General features: G+C 47.4%; 1 protein-coding gene across 3 annotated transcripts in view; it reads left to right on the forward strand.

The window, feature by feature from the left end:
* LOC138514206 (cadherin-related family member 5-like) overlaps positions 1 to 19696 on the forward strand; it is a 410910-nt gene that overhangs the window by 241377 nt on the left and 149837 nt on the right. For all 3 annotated transcript variants that reach the window (XM_069629545.1, XM_069629544.1, XM_069629546.1), the window contains 2 exons: positions 11383 to 11553; positions 12360 to 12450. In XM_069629545.1, coding sequence (XP_069485646.1) covers positions 11383 to 11553; positions 12360 to 12450 — 262 coding nt within the window. The remainder of the gene's footprint in view (positions 1 to 11382; positions 11554 to 12359; positions 12451 to 19696) is intronic.

The following is a 19696-nucleotide window of genomic DNA, read 5'->3' on the forward strand; positions in this document are numbered from 1 at the left end:
CCAGATAGTGCTGGATCTGTAAATAAGCCACTTTATCTACCATTTTGAGGAGGAAAGGGACCGTGGTAATTGGCCTGTAGTTTGTTGGAATGGTTGGGTCTAAGGAGGCTTTCTTTAGCAAGGGTAAGACCCAGGCGTCCTTCAGGTTGGTTGGGACTTTGCAGGTATGAAATGAAGCATTTATTAATTTAGCGATGAATGAGGAAAGGTCTCTGGCAGCTTCTTTAATCATTTGGGGGGCAAGATGTCGCCTTGGCATCTAGAAGGCTTGAGAGATGTGATGATATTTTCCACCTCTATAGTTGTAACTTGTGAGAATTTGAATTCGGGAGTGCATTTCAATTGGAGTTTTTCCGGTTCTGGGTCTGAGTCAGGTTTGGCAATATTGAGCCTTTTGGTTGCGATCTTTTTTTGGAGGGTGTCTCTTTTGTTAGACAGAGCATTTTGAATGTCTGTACAACATGTTTTATCTTTGGTACAAGGGTCTTCTGGGGCTATGGGGGATTCTAGTTCCCTTAAGATTGTGAAAAGTCCCTTGGTGTTGGATCTGGCTTTGCTGATCTGGTCGTTGTAAGTTTCTCTTTTGGTTCGAATGATTTCAGCTTTGTATTTACTTGCTGATTCGGTTAAGTTGAATTTATTTTCTTTGGACGGGAGATTTCTCCATAAAACTTCAAGTTTTCTTTTTTCTGTGTGCATGCTTTTTAGCTGGGGGGTGAACCAAGTGTTGAGATGGGCTTTAGGTTTGTATTTGCATTTGCGCAGTTTGAGAGGTGCGATGGTGTCTAGAGCAGAAGTCATGGTGGCGTTGTACATTTCAACGAGTTAGGTAGGGTCCGCTGATTCTGAAGCGGTGTTTAAGGTAGGTAGTAGGAGAGGCAAGAGATTGTCAGTAGTTATATTTTGTTTGCTCCTCATAGGGAGGGGCGGCGCTATCTGATTGGTTTTGGATTCTACTTGTTTGATCTAAGTGGTGAAGGAGATGAGAAAGTGATCTGTCCAGGTTAAGGGTAGGATAGATGATATGGCGGTCTCTGAATTTTCTCGTGGGTTGGTTGATTGACTCTTTGGGTAAGGCCCAATTTGGTTAAGATGTTGGATATTGCCACGGCTTGTGTATCATGGGGGGTCATGAAAATCCAGATTGAAGTAGCCTAGGAGCAAGATTTGGGACGAGGGTTTGGTGTTGCCTGAAAGTAATGTCATGACGTCTTCTTCGAAGGTACTAATAGGGCCAGGGGGTCTGTATATTAAGTGGATGCTAAGGGTGCTAGTCCTGGACGTTGTAAGTTTAACTGTGAGTAATTCACAGGACTTAAGAGTAGGCGAGGGGGTTGCTCTGAGCCCTAGGCTAGATTTAGCAATAATGGCGATGCCACCTCCCTTCGATGAGACTCTGTCAGCTCTCACAATGGTAAAGTTGTCAGGAACGGCGAGCTTGAGGGAGGGTCCTGCTGCTTCATGTAGCCAGGTCTCAGATACAGCTAGAAAGTCTAGGTCACCTGTGGTGATTAGATCGGCTATGCCTGTGGAGTGGGCCACCAGTGATCTGGCATTGATTAGAGCAACTTTTAGATGGGTATAGTCACGGCCGATTGGTTTGAGTTTTTTCTAGGAGAGCTCTATTTTCCTTGGGTGTCTTTGAGATTGCAGCATTTGTCAAGTTAGGCTTGCAGGGTTTGTATTGCGGGTTAGACTGTAAGGCATGGTTATTGATGAGTCTAGAGCTTGGCATTTCTGACCATAGTAGAGCAAGGTTGGTTTGGAGTGCGTTTCCTGGCATATATATTAATCCATTGTGCTGGAGTTAGGGTTGCTACTGTATCCGAATTAGTGTTGTTGTTGAGCTTGGAGGCCTTGGGGGTTTTACATAGTTCAGGTAAGAATGTCGTGGGTCTAATGTTGAGGCGGTAAGAGTTGGTGTTAAGGAGAGGTAGGAATTTCAAAGGTTTGATCCCTCATGAAGGTGGTAGGGTCATATTGGCTGTGACTGTGGGAAGCTCTGAGGTTGAATGATGGCTCAGCATGAGGTGATGGCGAGCCTGAGCTAGGCTGAACAGTAAGGTAGGCATGCTGAACAGTAAGGAAGCTAGGAGGAGGCAGGCATCATACATTTTGTATTTGGGAGATATAAGTGGGGGCTATTCCGGAGTGGTTCAGATGCAATTTGTGAATGACATTGGTAATCTCTCTCAGGAATACAGTAATACAGAAGGTGAATGCAGTGTTCACCGATTAGTACAGAAATACAGTGGCTGAAATGCGAGACACCTTAAGGAGTGCAGACATGCAAAGGGCAAATGCAGGGCTCGCAAGGAATACAGTTATACAGTAGGCAGATGTGAGCTCCCCAAATGGTACAGTGATACAGTGGTTCAATGCAAGGCAGCACAAGGAGTTCAGTATTACAAGAGGCGAATGTGGGCCTCACCAATTAGTACACAAATACAGAGGCTCGGTGTGAGACACCCTAAGGAGTGCAGACATGCAACGGGCAAATGCAGGGCTCGCCAGGAAACCAGTTATAGAGTAGGCAGATGCGGGCTCCCGAAATGGTACAGTGATACAGTGGCTTAAAGCAAGGCACCCTAGGGAATGGAGACATGCAAAGGGCATATGCAGGGCTCGCCCGTGAATACAGCTGTGCGGTAGGCTAAGAGCAGGGCTCACCGTGAGGTACAGAGGTGTAGTGGCTTGCTGTGAGGCACCCTATGGAATGCAAGCATGCAATGAGCAGTTGAGGGGCTCACCGTTGAGTACAGCAATATAGAGGCACGTTACAGGGCTTACCAAGACGACTGCAAAACAATAGGTGGGTGCGGGACTCATAAGGGGCAGGTACAGGTGCAGGCATGCAGCAATATCAGGCAGTTCGGTTGTAGTTGGCAAAGGCATGATACTGTATAGCGGTGCCGTTAGTAGATCAGAAGTAGCATTTCTTATGATGCAGTAGATCGTTCCGTATAAATGCAATATACAAATGTCTCGGGTACAGTACATGATGATGTGTGGCAGGAGCAGTGGGTGTGGAGCCTCTTACCCTGCTCAGGCTGTGATGATGCAGATTGCTCCTAAATCCCTCCCGTCACCGACAGGCATGGACGGGGGGCCTTGTTCTAGGGGCCTTAGTCCTTTGGGGCTGGCTTCCGCCTCCGGTCGCACATGATTGGGGAAGTAGTTACGCTGATCAAGTGGCTGGGCAACCAATATAAACAAAAGTAACGCACTTCGTGCGGTGGCCATTTTAGGAGCCGGAATTTCGGTGTAAGCTCTCCACGTGGGGAGAGGGTATTCTGCTGCTCAAGGGAAGCCAAATAAAAAGGCAGAATGTAACAAACTCACTCTGGAGTTGCTTTCAGTGGCTGCACACACGGCTGGAAGTCATCGGGTGTAGAAGGATCACACGTTGTGCTGATCCTGCAGCTCGGACGCTGCGTAGATGAACAGCTCTTCCTGCAGCTCTGGAGGGTGCGTTGGGGCTCCTGCCCATGAGAGTGGTGACTAAGCAGTGAGGCACGGACAGGGGGGGCTTGTTCTAGGGGCCTTAGTCGTGTGGGGTGTAGTTCACATGCAAGTTCCCCCATGATTATCTCCTGTGACCTCTGACTGCATGGCCTATTGTCCATTGCGGTTTCAAGGACAAAGGGACTGTAACTTCCTCTCATGACCCCCTCACAGAAGTGCCAGGCAGCCAAAAGCGACATTGTGACCGGCTGGCACTTCTGTCAGTCACAGCTGCCTGACTTGCACGAGAGACGACTGGGGGAAGGAGTAAACAGTTCCTGTAGGAAACGGCAAGGGATGTCTTGCCAGTTAAGAGAACTTGGCAGAGCCAGTTTTAGATTTGCTTTCACAAAAAGGTTAATGTGTTTCACCATTCCATTGACTGAGGGGTGATACAAAGTGGCATACTTGTGATCGATGTTGTGGTTCTCCTGTGATACAATCTTAACTCCATTTTCTGTCACCAGATCTTCTAAAACACTTACGTGGTCAAACATTGCAGCTAGATACTTCACAATCCTGGCTGTTTTCACACATCACACAACAGTCTTCCATGCCACCCACTTTGAGGTGCAGCCTGTGAGGATGAACACATGCAACTTTATCAAACAGAATGCAGTGGCTGTTGTCTCGTTTCTTTTTTTGTTGCTCAATTCACATGCTGTGCAATCTTTGACCACTTCCTTGAGACCAGCATACATTTCTGGCCACCAATATTTTTCTCTCACGTGTCTTTGTCATGTCCCGCCCCTAAATGCCCCCTGTGAGCCAAACAAAATGCTTCTGTGGAGATCCACAGGGGTAACCAGTGTCTCTCCCCTCATCATCCCCTAGTTTCCTCTGACAATTCTTTAACTACTTGTTTGTAGCCAGATAAATAGCCATTCATCTCTCTCCAACCATCTGTTATTCTCTATGGATGAGGCCCATTTCTTCATCTGTCTAGTTATTTCAGATTAATTCTTCTCTCAGAACAGCTGCGCTTATGAGCACCACCACATACTCTTCTATTTGTTTTGTGTTCCTCATAATTTCTGATCCTCTTTCCCTATTTTGCCAGGTAGTCTACATAGGTAAACCACTACTGCATTCTTGCGGCCTGGAACATGTACTAACTTGATGTTGAAATTCATACCTCTACAATCCAGTGACAGAGGCGGGAGAGCAGTAGAGATATCCTTCATGCTCAGCATATGGACAAGCAGCTTGTGAACTCTTTTGACTGTTACTGGCGAAGCCCAAACCAGCTTTTAAAGGTGTTCTAAACACCAGTAAACCCCCAATACCCTGCGTATCAATACTGAATCATTTGTTTCGCTTCCCATCAATGCCTTGGATGTGAAAGGAATAGTTTCTTCCTTTGCCTGCTGTATATGCATGAGGGCCTCCCACTGGCATTGACCATTACAAATGTGTGGGTCTGGATGTCAAACATACTCAGCGTGGGTACTTTGTTGATGTCACCCTGAGCATCGCAAACTCCTTCTGACATTCTCTGGACCAGCAGAACTTGGCAATCTTCTTTAAAAATAACCTCATAAAGTTAGTTTTACAGGCAAAGTTCTCTATACATTTTAATTAGTACTCCACGAACCCCAAAGAATGATTTAAGATGTTCTCTATCTTCTGGTGCGGTAACACTTATCATTTTGTCAAGCAAGTCCTACTTTGGTTTTTGCCTGCAGCACAGAAGGTGTAGCCTTGCTGAAACACTTTTTGTTGTCCCAATTCCTACATTTCTGGAGCCTCAGTGTAAAGCTCTTGGCTCTGACTATGCTCAATGCTCCTACCAATTACGTGGTATGTTAATTTTTATTTGCCTCTGTGATTAACATGTTTGTTAATCCCACAAATAGCTTTGGCATTAGTTGCTGGTATACAGCTGTGTCCAAGGCCAGGCCAAATACGTCCATAATTGTAGGCTCCCAGTGGTATCACAAAAGACGTGAGTGGTCTGGATTATTTACAAAGTCCTATTTGGTGGTATGCCAACAACAGGTAAAGTGTGGAGAACACTATCATTGGTTCAAGAGTTACAAGCATCGGGCCTATATTGGGTGGTGGCTCTTGATCAACCATATGCTGGAATTAAGGCCACTGAGATCAACACACATCCTCACTGAATTGTTGGGTTTCTAGACAATGATAACCGGAGGAAGCTCCCCAGATGACTCTATATGGTGGATGATGCCTCTGTCGCACAATTGTTGAAGTTCCTTTAGTAGTTCATCCCTTATGGCCTACCTCTGTGGGCCTTAGGTCATGCTTCCTTTTTGAGCACTATGCACTTTTAAGCCCGCAAACAGGCCTATATCATCACTGAAGACATGTGGATATTCCTCCTGGAGATTTCCTATTTCCTTTTCATCCTCATCAGTGACTGTCAATATTGGATAATCTTCACTCAGGTTCACTTTTACTTTCAAGGCTACTTGCTCATCCCAGCCGCAATGATGGATCCTCCCTTTGCCACATACAGCTTACAAACGATGGCGCAGTCTTTGAATTTGAGAGTAACACACTTTAAAACCCACCACCTCAATGGGGGTCATGCCATACCCCATGTGCTTGAAGATTGCACTCCTAAAGTCTGATATCTCCCCCATTATATTGGTGAATGTGTCAGCATATACCACGGTTGATGGAAACCCAGAGTTCAACAGCATTTTTACTAGTGTCTTGTCCATTGTTACTCAGTCCTATGATAGCCTTCTTTTTGGGCCTGTGGCTATCAATATGTAGTCACTTTGATTGTTCCCACTATGGCATGCTGACTCTGTTTTCTGCACATCCCAGCATAGTGTCCCTTGAGGAGTCCACACTTGAGGCGCTTTGTCTTGAGATCTAGGCATTCTTTCTCACATGGTTATCCCATCCACATGTGCCACATTTCTTAAGTGATGGGCTGTACAGTTCTGGCTTGTGTGCCATTGTTGTCGCCAGACTTCAGAATCTTCAGACACTTCTTTCCCATCTCAACTGAAATTTCTATCTGAAATAGCTGCTAGAGAGTAGCTGTTTTTTACTCTGCACAACTTCTGCTGTAGGGTTGGGTCTGAGGTGTTCATTACTGCTGGTCCCTGAGAGATTCATCATCCATATCCGTAAAGTTACAGGTGGTAGTGAGGCCTCTTAAGAACAGCCATGTAGGTATCCACACTCTCCCCCTTACGCTGCTCACGGGAATAGAACCATCGCTCCAGAACTGCATCGCATTTGTTTCCAAAATATGCCTTGATTTCTTCAAGTGCTTCTTCATATTTCTTCGTAGAGGTACTTGATTCACTTCATACGCCGAGTTGACAATTACTATTGTCAAACTGCAGACAATCCTTAGCCTTTCAATACCTACACAGTGGAGTAGAGCAGCTTTTTATTGTGGTCTCTCTGGCATCCCTCCTGAGGTTCTCAGGTAGACCTTGAAGGATTCCAGTCACGCTCCCAGTCAGTGAGTGGATCACCTATATGGGCTAGACATGGGGCTGGCATGGCAATGTTTTGTATCTTGGTTATTGCGATGAATCGGGACTATTCGCCCCGTCTCTCCATATGGGAGCAACCCCCTTTGAGGCTAGGGAGGTGAGCCCACTAAGCAAGTCTCTCGCTAGGGATCTGGGAAAATCGGACCTCACTGGGAGTGACTCCCCACCTGGGGACAAGGACTCCCATCACTGGAAGGAACACCCTGTCCAGAGTACATTGCCTGCCTTAAGGGAATCAGAAAGACTGTTGTTACATCTGTTTTGGACTCTCCAAATAGTGACATTTCTTCATTCCCTTTGGCTTCAGGTAATGCAGGATCTTGCCTGAACACCACAGTCAGAGAGCAGCGGCACACCCCTTTTGTTTCTGATGACGTACATAAAAAAAATGAGGAAATTGCAGTGTAGGAGGAGAGAGAATCATATGCAGAGGTGAGCCTGTGATGGGAAGATGTCCTGTAGGCCACGCTAGACCGCGGAGCCGGCGGTAGCACGAGGAGCGAGCTGATCGCTAGCAGGACGACGAAAGGCTGGTGTTCTGGACGGCAACAAAGCCAAATTCGAGAGAGAGAGACAGTGAAGAAACCATCTCACCTGGTGGCGTGACCACACGGAAACCGTGGTGGGCCTGGGGCCCATTACCAGAGGCTGAGACCAGACTGCAGCAGAGAGATCAGAACCATAATCTTCACAAGAGAGGTGCACAAGCTGTCGAGCAGGGCCGAGCAAGGGAAGCAGATGCTCCCAAAGAGGTAACTCCTCTGTGAGCGTCGAACAGCTGTATCCAAGGCTATGAAAGCCTAAAGGGTTATGGGAGCCAGAAAAACCCAAACGGGCAGACAACCAACAGAGGTCCCACTAAAGTAAACCAACCAGAGGGTCAAGGGCTTTGTGGAGCCCTGGAAGGAGAGGCATTGTTATCCAAGGCTGGGAAAGCCGAAAAAGTTCACAAGAGCCAGGAAAACCCAAATGGGCAAACGCAAAAGCGAGGCCCCGCTTAAGTGAGCCGACCAGAGGGCCAAAAGGCTTTGGGGAGCTCTGGAAAGAGAGGCATTGTTATCCAAGGATGGGAAAGCCGAAAAGGTTATGGGAGCCAAGAAAACAGGAGCGTACAAACAACGAAGCGAGCCCCGCTAGAGGGAGCTGACCAGTGGGCCAAAGCGCTTTGGAAAGCCCTGGAAAGGGAGACATTATTATCCTTTGCTAGGAAAGCCAAAATGTTTAAGGGAGCCAGAAAAACCCAAATGGGCAAACGCCCAGGCGAGGCCCTGCTAAAGTGAGCTGACCAGAGGTCCAAAGCACTTTGGGGAGCCCTGGAAAGAGAGACATTGTTATCCAAGGCTGCGAAACCCAAAATGTTTAAGGGAGCCAGAAAAACCCAAACGGGCAAACGCCGAATCAAAGCCCCATGAAAGTAAGCCGACCAGAGGGCCAACAGGCTTTGGGGAGCCCTGGAGAGAGAGGCATTGTTATCCAAGGCTGGGAAAGCTGAAAAGGCTATGGGAGCCAGAAAAAAACCAAATGGGCAAACACCCTAAAGGGGCCCTGCTGAAGCAGGCCTACTTGAGGGCCAAAGGGCTTTGGGGAGCCCTGGAAAGATAAAGCATATAAAGCAAGACTGGGGACAGAGAGGACAATGAGGGTTCACAGGCCCAATCCAAAGAAAGGAACATTTTCCAACATAGTTTCATTGCATAAAGAGACCCTTTTTCCCATGCAAAGAAGGGCATGCAGCAGAAGTGTACGAAGATTTAAGTCTGCCCGTTCAAAGCCCGCAGAGAGGCTCTGTGAAAATGAAGAACTAGCAGTTTTCAGGAAACAACTGAAAACGTATTTGTTTGTTTAGTGTAGATCCCATAGGTAGCTCCACTCCCTGTGACACTGCGTCAAAGTATACAAGAACATCTCTGTGCCCAGATGCATTCGTGCTCGGTCCCCTCAAGGTTATGCGTGGTATAAATTTGCACAAAAAAAGCTTTTAACCCTCTTTTGGAAAGAGATCTGAGTAGTTGGGCCGAACAAAACCCAAGGATAGAGACTATTGCTCCAGTCTATATTTGTGTTCTGTTTTTTTGTGGTAGGGCAAGATTGTATATAGGATTTGGACTAAGGACTATTTCTTTTGACTATTTTGATTAGTTTAGTTTATTAGGGAGGGAAGTTCCCTCATAATGGTAGGGCTAGATGGATGTTTTTCTTATTATTTAAATAAACACCCTTGGACATGTTGCATCTTAGTCCGACTCCTTCTTCTGCTTCGCCGCATTATTTCTACTTAGGCTTTGGAAAAGACAACCAGCTTTCTGTTCTTGGATCAGGTTCCTCTGGGAGTGATAACCATTGCTGCTTGCCTAGTAATGTCACAGCGATGTTCAGTGCTTTTTCTGACTGTCATTTCCTTACAGCAGGGTTGTCTGTTTCCTCCCTTGTACTGTGAGGTCACAGTTCTCTTAACCTGGATTCCCTCCTGAGGTCCCCACCATTGTGTTTGGGTCAGTGATGTGATGGCAGCTATTGCACTGCATGCAGCATTGCTATAACGTTGCGGATCCTCTTTAGCCCTTGTTTAAAGTCACAAAAGCCCTTGACTTGATCCTCTTGCGGAGAACATTGCAGAACGTTAGCTACTGCAGCAACACAATTCCCATGATTGCTGCTAGTAGTTATATTCCAGAGTGCTCGCGAGGTAGCAGTGTGCTCAGTCTTCTTTCAGATGTTGCGAGCACTTGATGGCAGAGCTCCTTTGTGGGTACTTCGGAAGGACATGCTAGTGTGCCCGTTCACACCTGTTCAAATCACAGGGATTTCGAAAAAATGTGGTTCCGGCTTGTCCCAACGTCGCTCCTAGGAGCTCTTCAACTTCATGGGAATTGGAGAGGCCCGAGGTGCCCTGTGCAACATAGTCTCGTGCCCTTCCCTGGGATGTTATCGCCAACCCCATTCAGGCCTGTCAATGGGCAATGCCCCATTAGTTCAACAGGGGCTTAGAATTCCTTGTCTCTTTGCCACAGTGAGCCCCCACGGTCAAAGGCTTGTCCCCTGGCTTGATTATCGTGAGACTGTTCTCTTTGCAGCCTTTCCATGCATGACAGACTCCAGTCTGTTGGATGGCTGCACGCACGTGGTTGCACATGGCACAGTAATACCAGCCGCCACTGTTGCAATAACATAGCTTCTTAACATGTGGGAAAGGAGGCTTTAATCCAGGACCCCTGGTGTGCTCCACTGCTGCCAACACACCTAGGCAAGTAACACATCCCTTGTGATGGGATAGCTTCTGAATCCACCTGATGACATTCCATTCCAAGCCATGTAGTCAGCTGTAGAAGCATAACACATTTCTTTCAGCAGGCAAATGATGAAAGTGACCCTACTCTCAAAGCTCCTTTTTGTTACACTTGAACCGTTTACTTACATCCACCCATTCCTGGATTTGACCAAGCCATGCATGGACCCTTTATTTAGACCCTTTGTGTCTCCAGAGAGCCTCAGGTTTACCTGTGTATAATCTGTATAAACATGTGACTTGAAAGGTATGAACTACCGAGTCCGGCATCCCAAACACAGAGCCCTGTCTTTTGGGAAGAATCATGCACTCTAGGGTGTCCAATGAGGGGGCACTATCCAACACAATGAAAACCAGAGGCATTCCTTGGATCACTAACTGTCTAACATCCTCTGTGCCGAGCACAGGGCGAAACCCACATGGTGGAAGAACCGAGTGGGGGAACTCTGGTTTGGTTCGGCATTCAAATGTAGGGTTCCCACAATGTGTAGGGCAACCTCATCAGAAGGCACTGGACGTGGGGGAAGGCAGAGAAAGCGCTTTTATGGCTTTTCTTCTGTGCCCACTCTATTCAGAAGAAGGGACTATTGGGTTAATTCCAGTGAACCCAAAGAATACCCATGAAAGATCGTGTCCACTTGTGCATCCTCCTTGGCTGGGCTCTTTCATTGGGATTCTGATCCATGAGAGCAGAAGGCGCAGATGGATTTGGGAATCACTGCATCCTGAGTTGAAATCAATGGAATCTGGGATGCATCCAGGGATTCCGTTCTTTTCCGCGTGCAGTGGTGTCCACTGTGACAAACATGACAACCGTAATTGATTTCTACAGGCTGTGTCTGCATAACACAGAATAAGCAGGCACCAACCGCAAGAAATTGGGTCAGCCTATAGGCATTAGAGCACTGACCCCCGCCGACAGGTGTGAGGATCCCTACTTGGTGCGGCCAACTTGCAGGTGATCTCTGGTTTGGAATTCCACTCCAGGGTTCTCACAACAAGCAATTAATCTTCAGCAAAGGGAATGGGTCATGTACCAACTTGAGGTTTTGCAACCTTATTTTGAATGCGGTCAACTCAAAATAGGCTCACTGCTTTTCTGACCAACAGGAAATGAACACTAAGGAGCGATACAACTCTTCAGCCCGGATCCACATAAGCGTGCTAGATGGAGATGACCAGTACCCACAGTTCCTGCCTTGCAAGCTTCTGAGCCACGAGGGGGCCGATGTGTGCGTGAGCCCCATCTACATGGCAAACGTCACAGAGGGGGAGTTCCAGGTAAGTGTTGTTTGTCAGGTGGGTTCTTTAATGATCAGAACAGCGGCTGTGGCAGCCAATGATTTGGGGGTCAAATCACTCTGTTTTTCCATTTGCTGAATCATCGACATGAAATGGGTAATTAGATGACAGAAGAAATTTAGACATCAACTATACAATATCTGTGACACTAGTGATGAACCCACCAATCCAACCCATCAATCACCACCAAAATACTAACATCCCGGCTTCTCTTTTTCATACAATATCTAAAATAAATTGAGACCAAAGAAGACCCAAGGGCCTTCTTGCTGGAACAGCCATCTTATAATAAAATAAAAAATCCTTAATGTTTCAAAAGGCTGACTATAAGGCGATCATCCGATATCTTTTAGGACTTCTAATATTTTGTGCACGTCTTACAGACCGTTGCGTTCTCCTTCGTTGGCATAGGCACTGCCAATGACAGAGTTTGAGGCACTTTCCCTGATGGAGCAGCCAAATTCGTTTAAAACATTCAACGAATTTGAATTTGATAAATGCTGCCGCGATGTCATCTCCCTACCCCGAAATAACAAAGGATCCGGTTTGCCAATAGCATGATCCCCCATACTGCATGCTGCAGGGGAACATCTGTCCTTCCCAATGTCTCAGTTGACAGACCGCCAGTCATTTCCATGAACACACAAATCTGCTGGGATGGGATGAGGTGTGTTGACTCCGAGCTCCTCACTACTTCACCAGGTCCCCTCCTTTGCTCAACACCAGCCTCTCTATCTGTTCTCTTCTGATGGCAAAACCTTACGTCAACAATGTTTCTCTTCCAGACGGCTCCACTGCAGCTCTCTCCAGGACCAGTCTATGCAGAAGATGGGGACCGAGGACTGATGGCTGCTGTCACCTATTCCATTCTGCCAGGTAATGCTGATCAGCACATACCATGGGGTACTCGAAAAATAGGAATGCAGATCTGTATTGAACCCCTATGCCAGATTATCTAGACATTGTGCAGAAAGGGTACCCTTGGAAGTTACCATATTGAAATGCTAAAAACCGCCACCCACAGAAGGCAGAATCTTGACTCTCTCAATTCAAATGAACATGGGTCACAATAACAATCCCTTTGCAGCTTGTTTTTAGGTCTTTCCCTTAAAGATCATGGGCCTCATTACACGGATGGCGGTAAGGGATTACTGACACCGGTAAGGGCATCGGTGCCGGTAATCCCTTACCGCCCTACTACAAGGTCCCTTTGCTGGTCCCTACCTTAACGGCTGGTTTTACCAGCCGTTAAGGACGGGGCCCGCAAAGGGACCTTGGAGGCAATTACGGTACCGCAATTTGCGGTACTGTAATTGCCGCCTTCCCCATTCCCATTGAGCCCTATGGGGGCTCAAATGGGAATGGGGAAGGGCCAATGGTGAATGGGGAATTACCGCCTCGCCAACCTTGGAATGGGGCGGTAATTCCGCCATTCACCATGGCGGGATCGGTAAATTACCGGCGGCAACCATGGCGCTAACAGCGCCATGGTTACCGCCTTCCGTGTAATGAGGCCCCATATGTCTTCAGTGATACACGGCTCTCCGTAGGGCTTCAAGGACTGGCAAAAGCTTCCAAACATGGCTCTCGGTGCCATAGATTGCTATCACCCTCTTGAGCCAAGCTTCAGTTGTGAAATAAGGCACTCAAACATCATGGGTGAAAAGCTTTTTAAAGAAAGTACAGATTGTTGAAAGTACTGAGAGTTCATTCCAGAGCCCGGAAATGATGTTCTTATTGCTTAAATATGTAGCAATTTCCTACAGCATGTATTCAGACACCAAAATAAATATAAAACATATAAATGGCATAATCAAAAAACAGTATTCATTGAAAAAAACTCTTCAAACATAAATCAAAACCTCTTCTATGTTCGTCTCTTTTTGCCTCCCATAACAGAGGCAGATACTACAGGGACACCTTGTAGCCGATAAAGAGATCAAGGTCCTTGTGACGAAAGTCAACATTATAGGCTGGGTGATAAGACTGGGATGACCATAGGGGCTGGGGGCCACCACCTGCTCTGTGATGTAGGCCAAAGAAGAGCTGAACATCCCCCTTTCTCCACAGTCCATCACTAGTCTTAATAGCATTTCAAATCAGATGTACCCTAAGAAACCCTGAGGCAGGATAGGGCAATGCCCTACAAGGAGAAGGGACATTACAGTGTGGGACACGTAGGGGTTGACAGGGACAGGCTAATGGTTGAATATGCCTCCCAGTGGCTAGCAAAGGAATGCGGACCCCAGCAGAGAAACACACATCTAAAGGAAAAGAACTCACCAAATACCATTGAGAAATGTTACCCTCTGGCCCCAGAAAGAACCCATCCAGCCCTAACTCCCATAGTGATGTCAGCCAATAGAACATGGGAACCCAGTATCATAAATTACCATTTGATCAAGACTAAGGAACTTTTCTTCGATTTGCCAAAGTTATAATGATCACTTTTCTCATCATGAAAATAGGAGTGCTTTGAACCAGTGACCACAGAGACTCATTTGGGGGTTGCTAGGGGTCGCAGCTGCGACCCCTGCTATCTCAGCTGCACTACTTGCTGTATCCCGTAATAGCCCTGGCCAAAAAGAATCTTTTATTTTTTTTTAACTAGCTGCGGGTGGCCCTTTTTCCACCCCAGATGCTGCTTCGTACAATCCTGCTGGAATCAGCCCACCTGGGTCCAATACCACCCATAATGTAGTCTAGGACCCTTACGCCCAACACCCAACTTGTACTTGTTCTCCTTGCCTACCTGATCCCAGGATTGCAGCCTTCTTTGTTCTTTTGCACTACTGCTCCTCCAGCAGATGCCCTTTAAGGGATTGATCACATGTTGAATGTGGGCACCCCTCCTGCAGCCTAGGCTCACCACCTCCTTCCACAGCACTGTAACGCCAGTTCTGCTGAATGTTGGTGCAGTGCAAAACACCTCAATTAATAATCGGTCCATTAGTGCTGCAAGCTACATCTCTCTTCTGGAGTAAGAAGGTCACATGATCAATCCCCTTCTTTATCACCATTACATGATGCACCACAATAGATGTCTGGAATATTGCGCCAGGCCTTTACAGTACGTCTATGGCACTTCTGCCACTTTGGGGTTTCCCATCAGCCTGTCATGGTTTTTGAGGAGACCACACTTAGGGAAGAAGGTCTTCTTTACCCCATTCTCAATATGGACCTATAAGTCCCCATCATACACAGCACTTTTGGGGGGAATCACATGACATGTTACCAATTAGTAGCTGTAACATGGGGACAGTTGAGCTGGTGATACTGTGATACTGGGGAAACGGGAGAAAAGGGGGAAGAGGCACAAGCCATCATGATAGATAATCATAGTTTTTGTTTTCCAATTTCAGTTGTTATTGGAAAAAGCTAATCAATAATAGAATCAAAGAATGCAAAGGATCAATGCAGTAAACCAGTCTAGGATGACAACGTAGGATCTTCGGGTTTGGTGTCCCTGCTGGTCAGGCTATATATGCGTGGCCCATTGGTGAGAAATCATGCTCATCAGTAGACTTGGCTCATCAGGTGGCACCTTGAAAGAGACCCATTTTAATAGGCAGAAAAATCAAGAACTGTTTTTGCCTCTGACAATTCATACCAATTAGCCTGCACCAGGGTCGGACTGGGATAATAAATAAGCCCGGTCACCCAAAGAAAAGTGTCCCACCCCTCGCCTCAAAAAAGTGGCCCACCCCTTGCCTCATGACTCTTGACCTCTGATGACAGGCTGAGGGGCCAATCTAACTCTGGCCTGCACCAATGGACTGACATAATTAGTACAGGTTATTTGACTTGTAGTGAGATGCAAAGAACACACTAACACATTAATCCAATTAAATAACGTGCTAAATAGTGGGGACCAGTCTCTAAGCGTGGCAGCGTGTTGTTCTGCGTTGTCTTGCTTCCAAGACAAATGATTGCTCCTGAGCTAATCGAATTAAGGTCCTACAGAAATGCAGAACATGCCACCAGCCAGGAACGTCCACCCATGTTCCTGGGTGGTTGAACCTTGAAAATTAGACTGTACAAGAAAGCCGAAGGAATTTCAGACCCAAACACATTTGGACTGTGATGCAATCCGTTTTCAACCAAAACTATACCTTAGAAGATAAACAGGTGGCTGGGAACAAAACTTGCTTTGGGCCAAACAGGAACATAAGTATGATTCTCAGCAGCAGGGAATGAAGATATCGCATTGACCAGCTGGGAGGACTGAATGGCCATGCACCACAAACCATCTCTCCAACAGAAGACCCTGTCTCAAGTGTTCCCACACAGCTAGGCATCAGACAGCTACATAGGTCATCATTTGTGTGCTTGTGTGAATGTGATAATGTGTGCATGTGTGTGATGCAGGATCATACTCCTTGATATAGGTCTCCCTTTAACCAATTGGAGTGCAAATGTATAGGCTTGGAAGGCAGGAATTTTGCAAAAATGTTCACGCCATTTGAAATAAGAACCCCATTTTTCTTTTACACTTAAATCGGAGTGGGGTTAAATAATTAGCAAGTATCACGATCACACCCTTTGGGTACACTGTGCCACCGGGAATTTATCCCTGCTGCACATTTTACCTCATACTTTCCAATCTTTAATATCTAAACTTTGGATTTCAAGGCCCACAATAATACTGTCTTTTAGAGTTTACTGACAAAACACAAAAAATTAGCAAATCCACATAACATGTAAAACCTTATAGCAACGTGTTAAGCCAGAAGAACATCACTGTGGGTTAAATGTTCACATCCTGAATGATAAACTATAAGCCCCTGAATGCATGGGAATGCAAACCTGACAAATCTATTTACCCCGGCTGTACCTTTAATTCTTAAGAAACGCCCTAAAAGAAGTTGTGTAAAACCCCAATAGATATGGAAAATCTGTGTTACAGCCCCCCAACTCTTTGCTATTTGTGATGTTAGCGCACCATTTTAATCTTCATCAGCAAGGTTTGCAGCTGTTAATCCGGTTAGTAATCACAGCGATGGCTTGCAATCAGGAGTCCCCAGGAGGCAGTCCTCTGCATGTTGTGCTAGTGATGAGCCCCCGCCAGGGATCCAATGAACTCTGTAGGGTTTCCCCACAGGCATGCAAACAACTCCAATCAGTCACCCAGCAGCAGACTATTATGCCAAAGTCGTCCACAGTTGTAATTGCCAGAAATTTAGCACCCTGCTGTAGAGAGGCAGATGTACACATCATCTATAGAGCCCACCTCCTCACCTCCGTCATATTGGAAGAACAGCAAGAGAACACTGTGCATGGCACCAGATATCATCCCAATACCACATCTGAGGCATGAGAGGCGTTATGCACTCAGACAACCGTACCAAATGAATCCCCAAACTGATGCAGTAGCCATGACTCTGCAGACACCGCTGGAGATAGAAGAACTATAAGTAAAGTCTGGCAGATGCAAAGTGACATCATGAAGAAGAGAAGATGCACTAAACCTGATGTATGGATATCTAAAGAATGAAGATGTGACTAAAGTGACAAAGTAAACATATATGCGAATATGAAGAAAATAATCTACACAAAGAAGATGAGTATAAGGTATGCAGTAGATGTATATATGCAGAAACGCAAGGTAGACAAGACAATGTAGAAGCTTGCTAAAGTAGCAAATACAAGGCGAGTAAAGCAGCCATGTTGAGAAAATGGAAGTTGCCATAGTACAATAGTAAGCGAGAAGCCTTGAGGAGAAAGACCAAGGCTGCAGAGCTGACAGGCCCTGGAATACATATTTGTTCAGGAACAAAGGATATTTGCTTGGCTAAGAATCAAGGATGCCGCAGCAAGAAGCAACTGCAAAGAACAAGAGGAGTTAAAGAGGATAAGCCATGTACGTAAGACATATTTCTATTAAAGGAGTGAATAATTGTGGGTGCCAAGTATTGAACAATCAAAGATGCATTAAGCAAAGGGGGCGCTGTTGAGAAGCCTGCAAGATGGCTGCCTAGCTTTCAAGCTCCGTGCCCGACTGCTGTATATCCGCCTTTATCAGCGGTTCCCTGTACCATCCGTTGATGGGAGTGAGCTCATCGTCTTGGCTGCCCTCGGAGCGACATATTGATCCAAGTCGTGGTGAAAACCGTGACTTTTTTACCGAGCAGGACCCTTTCTCCTCCCGACCCGGCTCCCCGCTCGCTGAGGCCTACCGCGCCACATGATGCTGCGGCGGGCACGGCCCTTGTGTGCTGCTGTGACTGCGACTTCCTAAGCCTGGTGGAGCGGCTGCCTACCTCTGGTGCCCTACGGAGCCGCGCAGCATCGTCAGGAGGGAGGCCTACATTTTCTCCTGGCCTTGCCACCTGCGCACTTGACCCTCCATGAACCGCCCGGGCGGTGCCATCCTCCTGAGCTTCTCCTTATGGGCTGACCGGTGCCTGAAGCGGTTCGTATCCTGTGCGCCTCCTGGTTGTTTGCTGGCCCGTGGCTGAAAGATCCAAGCTACGCCCCTGCGGGTGAGGAGGTTGGGGGCTGTGGTTGTGGCATGGTGCCCCTCCGGATCTGGGGCCCTTATACTCGTCAACTGCTGTGGAGCTGCAGCCATTGGGCGATAAACTGAACTGCTGGGGACCCAGCCCTACCATCGCAGACCCACCGCCCTTGATTACATTGGGCCGCCCATACGAGGCATCTGAGCCTTCACTGCCGCTGCAACTACCGGGACCTGTGATCCAGCTCTGGAACGGTGTCACCCAGTGAGCAGTTCAGCACTACCCGTACATCGAATTTAGGCTCCTGCTGGCGGAGGGGTGGGACTCCCCTGCCTGTCCAGATACTACTGCACCCAAGGGGCCCAAGGATTACGGTCCTAACAATTGGCAGGAGCTGCCCCGTGGTGCTTCATTGCACTCCCGTAGCATGCCAAGTAAATCACGCGGAACCGACAAGGCGGGAGCAATGGACAAATACGCTAAGTCGCCCCCCAGACAGGAGCGGGGGAGGTCACCTCCGAGCCTGGACGACTCTGACCCACCATCCGGATCCCCGCAGCCTGACCTCACCACCCTGATGGAAACTATGGCGAAAAACTTCGCCTCATTTCACAAAAAATTGGACAACATAAATGCAAGTGTTGCTTCTATGCGAGCCAAATTGGACCAGCATGGCACCAGACTGGCGGAGGCCGAGACACGCATTGGGACCACGGAGGATGGTATGCACACTCTTCAAAACACTGTTTCTGAACTAGTGCGGGATATGAGGCAAGTCAAGGCAAAGTACGACGACTTGGAATCCAGGTCCCGCCAGAATAATCTCCGTATCGTGGGGATCCCGGAGTACTCACTAAAGGGTAAGATGGAGCAGGCAGTTGAGGATCTACTGAGAGAACTCCTGGGCAACCCCCAACTCTCCCCGTTCTTCACGATTGAACGCGCCCATCGGGCGCTTGCCCCACATCCCAAACCGGGAGACTTCCCCAGGCCGATCATTGCCAAGGTTCTGAGCTTTCGGGACAGAGACCACATACTACGCTTGGCCCGGAAGAAAGGGGAACTGAAATTTGAATCCCAAACAATCAGAGTTTTCCCAGACTTTTCCATGGGTGTGCAAATCGAGCATAGGCAGTTCAACGAAGTGAAAAAACTGCTCAGAGAAAGGAAAATTGAATACGCCATGCTATTTCCGGCACGCCTGAAGCTTACTCATCGCAACAAGTTGTACTTCTTCACGGTACCCGAGGAGGCAGTGAAATTCATTGAAGCCCACATTCCTCTCCCCGACCCACTCGAGGAGCCGGCAGCAGGTGACTGAAGAGGTGAACATTGACCATTACATGTGGGCCGCCATGGGCGCTACTTAAGCGCGCCCTTTACGCTTCCTTTGTGGTACTTATGAATCTCGCATCATCTATATCCTTTGTTAAGTGTGACCTATTGTTAAAGCTCCCCGTAATGTACTAATTGTTACCGCTGCATAATATACGGTGCGCCGCACCAATCTCACATTCAAGTTGGGTTTACGGCAACAGCGACCCCCGTTGCAGCTGCAATGCCGAGTTTGGCATGTTACGGCCGTTGTGCGCGCCCCAGTTGGGCGCGCAGCTGGGTGCGCCCTTGTTCCGCAGGGCGAGCCCCTGCTGGGTATTGGGATGGGG

This window comes from Ambystoma mexicanum, chromosome 12 (assembly GCF_040938575.1).
Source record: "Ambystoma mexicanum isolate Mex_15411 chromosome 12, UKY_AmexF1_1, whole genome shotgun sequence".
Lineage (NCBI taxonomy): Eukaryota > Metazoa > Chordata > Amphibia > Caudata > Ambystomatidae > Ambystoma > Ambystoma mexicanum.